Source organism: Oncorhynchus nerka, unplaced genomic scaffold (genome assembly GCF_034236695.1).
Source record: "Oncorhynchus nerka isolate Pitt River unplaced genomic scaffold, Oner_Uvic_2.0 unplaced_scaffold_1073, whole genome shotgun sequence".
Lineage (NCBI taxonomy): Eukaryota > Metazoa > Chordata > Actinopteri > Salmoniformes > Salmonidae > Oncorhynchus > Oncorhynchus nerka.
This window is the reverse complement of record NW_027040243.1, coordinates 17,194-30,550: the sequence shown is the minus strand read 5'-3', so window position 1 is coordinate 30,550 and position 13,357 is coordinate 17,194. Positions and strand designations below refer to the sequence as shown.

The 13,357-nt window shown below is 49.8% G+C and overlaps 1 protein-coding gene across 1 annotated transcript; it reads right to left on the bottom strand.

Moving 5' to 3' along the window:
• Positions 1-271: 271 nt before the first annotated feature.
• On the bottom strand, positions 272-11,270 carry LOC115121869 (tubulin-specific chaperone D-like). Its single transcript, XM_065016232.1, has 7 exons — positions 11,098-11,270; positions 9,936-10,013; positions 9,442-9,531; positions 8,665-8,752; positions 4,628-4,737; positions 1,070-1,154; positions 272-601 (listed from the first exon to the last, which is right to left on the bottom strand). Exons 1-7 carry the CDS (start codon positions 11,181-11,183, stop codon positions 587-589), a joined length of 552 nt encoding a protein of 183 aa, XP_064872304.1. The 5' UTR covers positions 11,184-11,270; the 3' UTR covers positions 272-586.
• Between the last annotated feature and the right edge of the window lie 2,087 nt (positions 11,271-13,357).

Below are 13,357 nucleotides of genomic sequence, written 5' to 3'. Positions count from 1 at the left end.
TTCCTCATCCTATATTCTTGTTCTCCCTCCTCTCTCTTTCATTCCTGATCCTATATTCTTGTTCTCTCTCTTTCATTCCTCATCCTATATTCTTGTTCTCCCTCTCTCCTTCATTCCTCGTCCTATTTTCCTGGTCTCCCTCTCTCTCTTTCATTCATTCCTCATCCTATATTCCTGGTCTCCCTCTCTCTCCTTAAGTCTGTCATGACAGTGTTTCTCAATCTTTTCCTCTCTAAAAAAAATGAATAAATTGGAAACGGGAAAATCATGATGCAGTTTCTGTTTGTTTATTGACAGACTGTTTTTGTTCTTTTTTTTTACTTTTGCAGTGGACATTCTCATTTAAAGACGTTCGACAGACAGACAGACGAATCCCAGATGAACCCAGACTACCGTACATTTCATGACCATACTAGCATACCAATTAGAATGTACTGTAGCAAAGTGTGTGGGTCTTGGAACATCACTGAAGGCTGTGACCTTTTAGAAGTGCAGCTGTACTTTGTGATGCGTCACACAGAATGCCATCCTGAAGGATCCTGTGCTACAGTTCTTTAGTTCCTGCTGAGAATAGTTTCCCCCGGGCCTACTGGACAGGACCCTATGGAACAAAACAGAGAGTAAAAAAAAGAAAAACGAGAATAAGTACAATATTGAAGTTAATCACGTGTGTCAAGAAGCTAAAAGTGGATAATATTGTCGTTTCTTTTCATAGACAAACTCTGATAAATAGTCGAAGGTCATATCTTTGAAAGGTTTTCTCTTATCGGAACAGACCTCGTTCTCGACTATAGTAAATAGTAGTAAGTGAATCAAGGTTTGGCAGGCAGAGGAAAGGCAAGCATCTGGGTCTAATAAGGAACACCTCTCTAACAGACAGACAAGCCTCTTTATATCACAACCCTGATATGAATGTTATTCTGCAACCTGCAGCAGCACCTGACTTACGGCATAAAGGACCAGACATCTGTTTCCTTTAGGCTAATAAAGTATTCAATCATTGATTCATTCATCCATCCACACGCGCAAAAAAACACATTTTTTGATTAGCAGTTCTCAAAATGGTTACCTTGGCAACGAGTTGGGGCTTCTGTACTCCTAGCCAATCACAGAGCTGGTTTCTGTGGGTCCTCACCGTGGCGACATCCTCCTCCCTAAAACCAGAGGATACAGAGAGGACAACGTGAAGATGACAGACTGACCCTACAGCAGGACCGACCCTACAGCAGGACCGACCCTACAGCAGGACCGACCCTACAGCAGGACCGACCCTACAGCAGGACCGACCCTACTGACCCTACAGTAGGACTGACCCTACTGACCCTACAGCATGACTGACCCTACAGCATGACTGACCCTACTGACCCTACAGCATGACTGACCCTACTGACCCTACAGTAGGACCGACCCTACAGCATGACTGACCCTACAGCATGACTGACCCTACTGACCCTACAGTAGGACCGACCCTACAGTAACACTGACCCTACAGTAACACTGACCCTACAGTAGGACCGACCCTACAGTAGGACCGACCCTACAGTAGAACCGACCCTACAGTAGAACCGACCCTACAGTAGGACCGACCCTACAGTAGAACCGACCCTACAGTAGGACTGACCCTACTGACCCTACAGTAACTGACTACAGTAACACCGACCCTACAGTAGGACCGACACTACAGTAGGACTGGCCCTAGAGTAACACTGACCCTACAGTAGGACTGACCCTACAGTAGGACTGACCCTACAGTACCACTGACCCTACAGTAGGACTGACCCTACAGTAGGACTGACCCTACAGTAACACTGACCCTACAGTAGGACCGACACTACAGTATCTATGACCCTACAGTATCTATGACCCTACAGTAGGACTGACCCTACAGTAACACTGACCCTACAGTAGGACTGACCCTACAGTGTCTATGACCCTACAGTGTCTATGACCCTACAGTATCTATGACCCTACAGTAACACTGACCCTACAGTAGGACTGACCCTACAGTAGGACTGACCCTACAGTAACACTGACCCTACAGTAGGACTGACCCTACAGTATCTATGACCCTACAGTAGGACTGACCCTACTGACCCTACAGTAACTGACTACAGTAACACCGACCCTACAGTAGGACCGACACTACAGTAGGACTGGCCCTAGAGTAACACTGACCCTACAGTAGAACTGACCCTACAGTACCACTGACCCTACAGTAGGACTGACCCTACAGTAGGACTGACCCTACAGTAACACTGACCCTACAGTAGGACCGGCACTACAGTATCTATGACCCTACAGTATCTATGACCCTAAAGTAGGACTGACCCTACAGTAGGACTGACCCTACAGTAGGACTGACCCTACAGTATCTATGACCCTACAGTATCTATGACCCTACAGTAGGACTGACCCTACAGTAGGACTGACCCTACAGTAGGACTGACCCTACAGTAGGACTGACCCTACAGAAGGACTGACCCTACAGAAGGACTGACCCTACAGTAGGACTGACCCTACAGTAGGACTGACCCTACAGTAACTATGACCCTACAGTAGGACTGACCCTACAGTAGGACTGACCCTACAGTAGGACTGACCCTACAGTAACTATGACCCTACAGTAGGACTGACCCTACAGTAGGACTGACCCTACAGCAGGACTGACCCTACAGCAGGACTGACCCTTCAGAAGGACTGACCCTACAGTAACTATGACCCTACAGTAGGACTGACCCTACAGTAGGACTGACCCTACAGCAGGACTGACCCTTCAGAAGGACTGACCCTTCAGAAGGACTGACCCTACAGTAGGACTGACCCTACAGTAGGACTGACCCTACAGCAGGACTGACCCTTCAGAAGGACTGACCCTACAGTAGGACTGACCCTACAGTAGGACTGACCCTACAGTAGGACTGACCCTACAGCAGGACTGACCCTACAGTAGGACTGACCCTACAGCAGGACTGACCCTTCAGAAGGACTGACCCTACAGTAGGACTGACCCTACAGTAGGACTGACCCTACAGCAGGACTGACCCTTCAGAAGGACTGACCCTACAGTAGGACTGACCCTACAGTAGGACTGACCCTACAGTAGGACTGACCCTACAGCAGGACTGACCCTACAGTAGGACTGACCCTACAGCAGGACTGACCCTTCAGAAGGACTGACCCTACAGTAGGACTGACCCTACAGTAGGACTGACCCTACAGTAACACTGACCCTACAGTAGGACTGACCCTACAGTAGGACTGACCCTACAGCAGGACTGACCCTTCAGAAGGACTGACCCTACAGTAGGACTGACCCTACAGTAGGACTGACCCTACAGCAGGACTGACCCTTCAGAAGGACTGACCCTACAGTAGGACTGACCCTACAGCAGGACTGACCCTTCAGAAGGACCGACTCCTCTAGAAAATACTGTGACCAATGAGCAGTTCGTAGAAAAGGGAAAGCCTCATTCTCTGGAAATGGTCTTTAGTAGTTTAATACATAAACAGCAGTCCCAGCAGGAGATAAAATAGTCTGTCCACTGCTCACCCTGCACCTGTTCCAGGGTCTGTCCTTAAAACCCTGCACCTGTTCCAGGGTCTGTCCTTAAAACCCTGCACCTGTTCCAGGGTCTGTCCTTAAAACCCTGCACCTGTTCCAGGGTCTGTCCTTAAAACCCTGCACCTGTTCCAGGGTCTGTCCTTAAAACCCTGCACCTGTTCCAGGGTCTGTCCTTAAAACCCTGCACCTGTTCCAGGGTCTGTCCTTAAAACCCTGCACCTGTTCCAGGGTCTGTCCTTAAAACCCTGCACCTGTTCCAGGGTCTGTCCTTAAAACCCTGCACCTGTTCCAGGGTCTGTCCTTAAAACCCTGCACCTGTTCCAGGGTCTGTCCTTAAAACCCTGCACCTGTTCCAGGGTCTGTCCTTAAAACCCTGCATCCCAATTCTCCAGATGTTTCCTAAAGTGTGCATTTGCACAGTCCCTCTCCGGCATTTAAAAGCATAGGATAGAGGGGGGCATAGACCCTGTTAACTTAGTGACCGGGGGTGTAGGATAGAGGGGGGCTTTACACCATGTTAACTTAGTGACCAGGGGTGTAGGATAGAGGGGGGCTTACACCCTGTTAACTTAGTGACCGGGGGTGTAGGATAGAGGTGGGCTTACACCCTGTTAACTTAGTGACCGGGGGTGTAGGATAGAGGTGGGCTTACACCCTGTTAACTTAGTGACCGGGGGTGTAGGATAGAGGGGGGCTTTACACCATGTTAACTTAGTGACCGGGGGTGTAGGATAGAGGGGGCTTTACACCCTGTTAACTTAGTGACCGGGGGTGTAGGATAGAGGGGGGCTTTACACCCTGTTAACTTAGTGACCGGGGGTGTAGGATAGAGGGGGGCTTTACACCATGTTAACTTAGTGACCGGGGGTGTAGGATAGAGGGGGTGTAGGATAGAGGGGGCTTAGACCCTGTTAACTTAGTGACCTGGGGTGTAGGATAGAGGGGGGCTTAGACCATATTAACTTAGTGACCGGGGGTGTTGCACATGGACACCTGGGGAAGGGGGGGAGAATCGTAACGCAGCGCTGTGGACTAATTGAGTTCCTGTGTCCTGATTCCACTGACCAGTTGGTGTCACTCAGCGACGTCATGACATCATCCATCACGTCAGGGTCGATGACATCGTCGTAGGTCAGCAGCATCTCGTACACCTGGCTGGCTGTGGTCTTCCTGATCTGTAGAGAGAAAGAGAGATTACACCTGGTTGGCTGTGGTCTTCCTGATCTGTAGAGAGAAAGAGAGATTACACCTGGTTGGCTGTGGTCTTCCTGATCTGTAGAGAGAAAGAGAGATTACACCTGGCTGGCTGTGGTCTTCCTGATCTGTAGAGAGAAAGAGAGATTACACCTGGCTGGCTGTGGTCTTCCTGATCTGTAGAGAGAAAGAGAGATAGAGAGATTACACCTGGCTGGCTGTGGTCTTCCTGATCTGTAGAGAGATAGAGAGAAAGAGAGATTACACCTGGCTGGCTGTGGTCTTCCTGATCTGTAGAGAGAAAGAGAGATTACACCTGGCTGGCTGTGGTCTTCCTGATCTGTAGAGAGAAAGAGAGATTACACCTGGTTGGCTGTGGTCTTCCTGATCTGTAGAGAGAAAGAGAGATTACACCTGGCTGGCTGTGGTCTTCCTGATCTGTAGAGAGAAAGAGAGATTACACCTGGTTGGCTGTGGTCTTCCTGATCAGTAAAGAGAAAGAGAGATTACACCTGGCTGGCTGTGGTCTTCCTGATCTGTAGAGAGAAAGAGAGATTACACCTGGCTGGCTGTGGTCTTCCTGATCAGTAAAGAGAAAGAGAGATTACACCTGGCTGGCTGTGGTCTTCCTGATCTGTAAAGAGAAAGAGAGATTACACCTGGCTGGCTGTGGTCTTCCAGATCTGTAAAGAGAAAGAGAGATTACACCTGGCTGGCTGTGGTCTTCCTGATCTGTAGAGAGAAAGAGAGATTACACCTGGCTGGCTGTGGTCTTCCTGATCAGTAAAGAGAAAGAGAGATTACACCTGGCTGGCTGTGGTCTTCCTGATCTGTGAAGAGAAAGAGAGAGAAAGACAGAAAGAGAGAGAGAAAGAGAGAAAGAAAGATTACACCTGGTTGGCTGTGGTCTTCCTGATCTGTAAAGAGAAAGAGAGATTACACCTGGTTGGCTGTGGTCTTCCTGATCTGTGAAGAGAAAGAGAGATTACACCTGGCTGGCTGTGGTCTTCCTGATCTGTAAAGAGAAAGAGAGATTACACCTGGCTGGCTGTGGTCTTCCTGATCTGTAGAGAGAAAGAGAGATTACACCTGGCTGGCTGTGGTCTTCCTGATCTGTAAAGAGAAAGAGAGATTACACCTGGTTGGCTGTGGTCTTCCTGATCTGTGAAGAGAAAGAGAGAGAAAGAGAAAGACAGAAAGAGAGAGAGAAAGAGAGATTACACCTGGCTGGCTGTGGTCTTCCTGATCTGTGAAGAGAAAGAGAGAAAGAGATTAGAATCCGAAGTCAAATGTCTGCTGATGATCTGGTGCTTCTGTCCCCAACCAAGGAGGGCCAACAGCAGCACCTAGATCTGTCCCCAACCAAGGAGGGCCTACAGCAGCACCTAGATCTGTCCCCAACCAAGGAGGGCCAACAGCAGCACCTAGATCTGTCCCCAACCAAGGAGGGCCAACAGCAGCACCTAGATCTGTCCCCAACCAAGGAGGGCCAACAGCAGCACCTAGATCTGTCCCCAACCAAGGAGGGCCTACAGCAGCACCTAGATCTGTCCCCAACCAAGGAGGGCCTACAGCAGCACCTAGATCTGTCCCCAACCAAGGAGGGCCAACAGCAGCACCTAGATCTGTCCCCAACCAAGGAGGGCCAACAGCAGCACCTAGATCTGTCCCCAACCAAGGAGGGTCAACAGCAGCACCTAGATCTGTCCCCAACCAAGGAGGGCCTACAGCAGCACCTAGATCTGTCCCCAACCAAGGAGGGTCAACAGCAGCACCTAGATCTGTCCCCAACCAAGGAGGGCCAACAGCAGCACCTAGATCTGTCCCCAACCAAGGAGGGCCTACAGCAGCACCTAGATCTGTCCCCAACCAAGGAGGGCCAACAGCAGCACCTAGATCTGTCCCCAACCAAGGAGGGCCTACAGCAGCACCTAGATCTGTCCCCAACCAAGGAGGGCCAACAGCAGCACCTAGATCTGTCCCCAACCAAGGAGGGCCTACAGCAGCACCTATATCTGTCCCCAACCAAGGAGGGCCAACAGCAGCACCTAGATCTGTCCCCAACCAAGGAGGGCCTACAGCAGCACCTAGATCTGTCCCCAACCAAGGAGGGCCAACAGCAGCACCTAGATCTGTCCCCAACCAAGGAGGGCCTACAGCAGCACCTAGATCTGTCCCCAACCAAGGAAAGCCTACAGCAGCACCTAGATCTGTCCCCAACCAAGGAGGGCCAACAGCAGCACCTAGATCTGTCCCCAACCAAGGAGGGTCAACAGCAGCACCTAGATCTGTCCCCAACCAAGGAGGGCCTACAGCAGCACCTAGATCTGTCCCCAACCAAGGAGGGTCAACAGCAGCACCTAGATCTGTCCCCAACCAAGGAGGGCCAACAGCAGCACCTAGATCTGTCCCCAACCAAGGAGGGCCTACAGCAGCACCTAGATCTGTCCCCAACCAAGGAGGGCCAACAGCAGCACCTAGATCTGTCCCCAACCAAGGAGGGCCTACAGCAGCACCTAGATCTGTCCCCAACCAAGGAGGGCCAACAGCAGCACCTAGATCTGTCCCCAACCAAGGAGGGCCAACAGCAGCACCTAGATCTGTCCCCAACCAAGGAGGGCCTACAGCAGCACCTAGATCTGTCCCCAACCAAGGAGCAAGGAGGGCCAACAGCAGCACCTAGATCTGTCCCCAACCAAGGAGGGCCTACAGCAGCACCTAGATCTGTCCCCAACCAAGGAGGGCCAACAGCAGCACCTAGATCTGTCCCCAACCAAGGAGGGCCTACAGCAGCACCTAGATCTGTCCCCAACCAAGGAGGGCCAACAGCAGCACCTAGATCTGTCCCCAACCAAGGAGGGCCTACAGCAGCACCTAGATCTGTCCCCAACCAAGGAAAGCCTACAGCAGCACCTAGATCTGTCACCAACCAAGGAGGGCCTACAGCAGCACCTAGATCTGTCCCCAACCAAGGAAAGCCTTCAGCAGCACCTAGATCTGTCACCAACCAAGGAGGGCCTTCAGCAGCACCTAGATCTGTCCCCAACCAAGGAGGGCCTACAGCAGCACCTAGATCTGTCCCCAACCAAGGAGGGCCAACAGCAGCACCTAGATCTTCTGCACAGATTCTGTCAGACCAGGGCCCTGACAGTAAATCTCAGTAAGACCAAAATAATGGTGTTCCAAAAAAGGTCCAGTCGCCAGGACCACAAATACAAATTCCATCTAGACACCATTTCCCGAGAACACATGAAAAAATTCTGCAAAAATATCCTCAGTGTACAACGTAAAACACCAAATAATGCACGCAGAGCAGAATTAGGCCGATACCCACTAAATTCTACAACCACCTAAAAGGAAGTGATCTACTGGGTGAAACACCACAGTGTGCCATCACAGCAGCAAGATGTGTGACCTGTTGCCACAAGAAAAGGTCAACCAGTTTTTGTACTATTTGCACCTCATTACAACACTGTATGAAGACATCTGAAATGTCTTTATTCTTTTGGAACTTGTGAGTGTAATGTTCACTGTTCATTTTTTATTGTTTATTTCACTTTTGTCTATGATTTATTTCACTTGCTTTGGCAATGTAAACATATGTTTCCCATGACAATAAAAACCCTTTCATTGAAATTGAGAGAGAGGCAGAGAGAGAGGCAGAGAGAGAGAGAGAGAGAGAGGCAGAGAGAGAGACAGATGAGAGACAGATGAGAGAGAGGCATAGAGACAGATGAGAGAGAGAGATGAGATGCAGAGAGAGAGAGATGAGAGAGAGAGAGAGAGAGACAGAGATGAGAGAGACAGAGACAGAGATGAGATGCAGAGAGAGAGAGAGATGAGACAGATGAGATACAGATGAGATACAGATGAGAGAGAGAGAGACATATGAGAGATAGCTAACTCACCACAGGGAAGGGGTGACAGAGGAGCAGCAGCAGCTGGAACAGAACCTTCTTACGGACCTCTCCCTGGAACTGGATCAGACCACAGAACCTACAGGAGGGGAGAGAGAGTAGGGTTCGGGTGAGAGAGAGTAGGGTTCGGGTGAGAGAGAGTAGGGTTCGGGTGAGAGAGAGTAGGGTTCGGGTGAGAGAGAGTAGGGTTCGGGTTCGGGTGAGAGTGAGTAGGGTTCGGGTGAGAGTGAGTAGGGTTCGGGTGAGAGAGAGTAGGGTTCGGGTGAGGGGGAGTAGGGTTCGGGTGAGAGAGAGTAGGGTTCGGGTGAGAGAGAGTAGGGTTCGGGTTCGGGTGAGAGTGAGTAGGGTTCGGGTGAGAGTGAGTAGGGTTCGGGTGAGAGAGAGTAGGGTTCGGGTGAGGGGAGTAGGGTTCGGGTGAGAGAGAGTAGGGTTCGGGTGAGAGAGAGTAGGGTTCGGGTGAGGGGGAGTAGGGTTCGGGTGAGAGAGAGTAGGGTTCGGGTGAGAGTGAGTAGGGTTCGGGTGAGAGAGAGTAGGGTTCGGGTGAGGGGAGTAGGGTTCGGGTGAGAGAGAGTAGGGTTCGGGTGAGGGGGAGTAGGGTTCGGGTGAGAGAGAGTAGGGTTCGGGTGAGAGAGAGTAGGGTTCGGGTGAGAGAGAGTAGGGTTCGGGTGAGAGAGAGTAGGGTTCGGGTGAGGGGGAGTAGGGTTCGGGTGAGGGGGAGTAGGGTTCGGGTGAGGGGGAGAGAGTGTGTGTAAAAGAAACCCCACTCACACAGCGATGGCGGAGCGGAGCTTCTGAGTGTCCTTGGACTTCTTAATCTCTTCCTTACAGAGAGACAACAAGTCCACACAGAACTGATGACTACAGAGAGCGAGAGAGAGAGAGAGAGAGAGAGAGAGAGAGAGAGAGAGGGATAGAGGCAAGAGAAAGAGAGAGAAGAGAATAGAGGATAGAGGCAAGAGAAAGAGAGCAGAGAAGAGAAAGAAAAAAGAGAGAAGAGGATAGAGGCAAGAGAAAGAGAGAGCAGAGAAGAAAAGAGAGAGAAACAGAGAGACAGAGGAGAGAGAGAAGAGCAGAGAGAGCAAATAACAGATTAGCGTAGCGTCTATTCATTCCATCAGCCACTATATTCCATATCTTCATGTATTCTACATACACAACACTATAACTCTTTGAAATGTCCTGTTTCTGCCAGATAAGGAAGTAGTACTGAGTCCTACCTAACAGGCATCAGTAGAACAGTCTATAACATGAACCCCACTCACTCCTGGTCTGTAGTGAAGGTGTCAAAACAGGCTCTAGCCAGCATCTGGTCCAGCATCTTCAGGAAGGGGATAGACACCCTACACAGAGACACACACACATTACACACAGGCTCTAGCCAGCATCTGGTCCAGCATCTTCAGGAAGGGGATAGACACCCTACACAGAGACACACACACATTACACACAGGCTCTAGCCAGCATCTGGTCCAGCATATTCAGGAAGGGGATAGACACCCTACACAGAGACACACACACACATTACACACAGGCTCTAGCCAGCATCTGGTCCAGCATCTTCAGGAAGGGGATAGACACCCTACACAGAGACACACACACATTACACACAGGCTCTAGCCAGCATCTGGTCCAGCATCTTCAGGAAGGGGATAGACACCCTACACAGAGACACAGGACACACAGTTTACCACTAGTTTCATTTCCTCTGTAGTTTACCAGGTTAGTTTCATTGAGATTGACACTAGAGAGAGAGACAGTGTAATAAACGTTTATTTTTTAACTATCAATTTAAATCTCCCCACGTGACTGTAAAACCGAAAGAGAGAAAAGAGTGTGTGTAAGCATGGATACAAAGGTGTGTGTGTGTGTGTGTGTGTACACTTGTCATTTCTCAGGTTGTCTCTGAAGACATGCAGCAGTGTGTGTGTGTGTGTGTACCTGTCATTTCTCAGGTTGTCTCTGAAGACATGCAGCAGTGTGTGTGTGTGTGTGTACCTGTCATTTCTCAGGTTGTCTCTGAAGACATGCAGCAGTGTGTGTGTGTGTGTGTGTGTGTGTACACCTGTCATTTCTCAGGTTGTCTCTGAAGACATGCAGCAGTGTGTGTGTGTGTGTGTACCTGTCATTTCTCAGGTTGTCTCTGAAGACATGCAGCAGTGTGTGTGTGTGTGTGTGTGTTTGTGTACCTGTCATTTCTCTGAAGACATGCAGCAGTGTGTCTCTGTGACATGCAGTGTGTGTGTGTGTGTGTGTGTGTGTGTGTGTGTGTGTGTACCTGTCATTTCTCAGGTTGTCTCTGAAGACATGCAGCAGTGTGTGTGTGTGTGTGTGTGTGTGTGTGTGTGTACACCTGTCATTTCTCAGGTTGTCTCTGAAGACGTGCAGCAGTGTGTGTGTGTGTGTGTGTGTGTGTGTGTTGTGTACCTGTCATTTCTCAGGTTGTCTCTGAAGACGTGCAGCAGTGCTTCACTAAACTGTCCCAGCGCTGCTGCATCCTGCTGAATCAGCATCAGGTGGTCAAACAGAGACTGGGAGGAGAAACGCACCTGGAGACGGAGACACAGGGAGGGAGAGACGGGGAGGGAGGGAGAGGGAGAGAGGGAGGGAGAGACGGGGAGGGAGGGAGAGTGAGAGAGAGGGGAGGGAGGGAGGGAGGGAGAGAGAGGGGGGAGAGAGAGGAGGGAGAGAGAGAGGGGGAGAGAGAGAGAGAGAGACAGAGACAGAGAGAGAGAGAGAGAGAGAGAGAGAGGGGAGGGAGAGAGGGAGGGAGGGAGGGAGAGAGAGAGGGAGGGAGAGGAGGGGAGGGAGGAGGGAGGGAGAGAGAGAGAGGGAGGGAGGGACTGGGAGGGAGGGAGGGAGAGAGGGACTGGGAGGGAGGGAGAGAGGGAGGGAGAGAGAGGGGGAGGGAGGGTGGGAGGGAGAGAGAGGGGGGAGGGAGGGAGAGACGGGGAGGGAGGGAGAGAGAGCGAGAGAGAGAGAGAGAGATGTAGAGACAAGGAGGGAGGGAGGGAGAGAGGGGGAGAGACGGGGGAGAGAGAGAGAGAGAGGGAGGAAGGGAGGGAGAGAGAGGGGGAGGGAGAGAGAGGGGGAGGGAGAGAGAGAGAGAGAGAGAGAGAGAGAGAGAGAGAGAGAGATGTAGAGACAATGAGGGAGGGAGAGAGAGAGATGGAGAGAGACAAGGAGGGAGGGAGGGAGAGAGAGAGATGGAGAGAGACAAGGAGGGAGGGAGGGATGTAGAGATAGACATCAGTGTAGTTAACATCAGACAGAGGACTGATAGATAGACATCAGTGTAGTTAACAGCAGACAGAGGACTGATAGACATCAGTGTAGTTAACATCAGACCCAGAGGATTGATAGACATCAGTGTAGTTAACATCAGACAGAGGACTGATAGACATCAGTGTAGTTAACATCAGACCCAGAGGATTGATAGACATCAGTGTAGTTAACATCAGACCCAGAGGACTGATAGACATCAGTGTGTAGTTAACATCAGACCCAGAGGACTGATAGATAGACATCAGTGTAGTTAACATCAGACCCAGAGGACTGATAGACATCAGTGTAGTTAACATCAGACAGAGGACTGATAGATAGACATCAGTGTAGTTAACATCAGACCCAGAGGACTGATAGATAGACATCAGTATAGTTAACATCAGACAGAGGACTGATATAGACATCATAGTGTAGTTAACATCAGACCCAGAGGACTGATAGACATCAGTATAGTTAACATCAGACAGAGGACTGATAGACATCAGTGTAGTTAACATCAGACCCAGAGGATTGATAGACATCAGTGTAGTTAACATCAGACAGAGGACTGATAGACATCAGTGTAGTTAACATCAGACCCAGAGGATTGATAGACATCAGTGTAGTTAACATCAGACCCAGAGGACTGATAGACATCAGTATAGTTAACATCAGACCCAGAGGACTGATAGACATCAGTGTAGTTAACATCAGACAGAGGACTGATAGACATCAGTATAGTTAACATCAGACAGAGGACTGATAGACATCAGTGTAGTTAACATCAGACCCAGAGGACTGATAGACATCAGTGTGTAGTTAACATCAGACAGAGGACTGATAGATAGACATCAGTGTAGTTAACATCAGACAGAGGACTGATAGACATCAGTGTAGTTAACATCAGACAGAGGACTCAGACAGAGGACTGATAGACATCAGTGTAGTTAACATCAGACCCAGAGGACTGATAGACAGACATCAGTGTAGTTAACATCAGACACAGAGGACTGATAGACATCAGTGTAGTTAACATCAGACCCAGAGGACTGATAGATAGACATCAGTGTAGTTAACATCAGACCCAGAGGACTGATAGACAGACATCAGTGTAGTTAACATCAGACACAGAGGACTGATAGACATCATTGTAGTTAACATCAGACACAGAGGACTGATAGATAGACATCAGTGTAGTTAACATCAGACAGAGGACTGATAGATAGACATCAGTGTGTAGTTAACATCAGACCCAGAGGACTGATAGACATCAGTGTGTAGTTAACATCAGACCCAGAGGACTGATAGATAGACATCAGTGTAGTTAACATCAGACCCAGAGGACTGATAGACATCAGTGTAGTTAACATCAGACAGAGGACTGATAGATAGACATCAGTGTAGTTAACATCAGACAGAGGAC

Coding starts and splice junctions, on each gene's coding strand:
- LOC115121869 (XM_065016232.1), bottom strand. CDS start 11,183: ATGCTGATTCAGCAGGATGCAGCAGCGCTGGGACAGTTTAGTGAAGCA. Junction 4,738..8,664: donor TCTGTCACCCCTTCCCTGTG/GTGAGTTAGCTA, acceptor TTCTCTCTACAG/ATCAGGAAGACCACAGCCAG. Junction 1,155..4,627: donor TCGCTGAGTGACACCAACTG/GTCAGTGGAATC, acceptor CTCTGGTTTTAG/GGAGGAGGATGTCGCCACGG.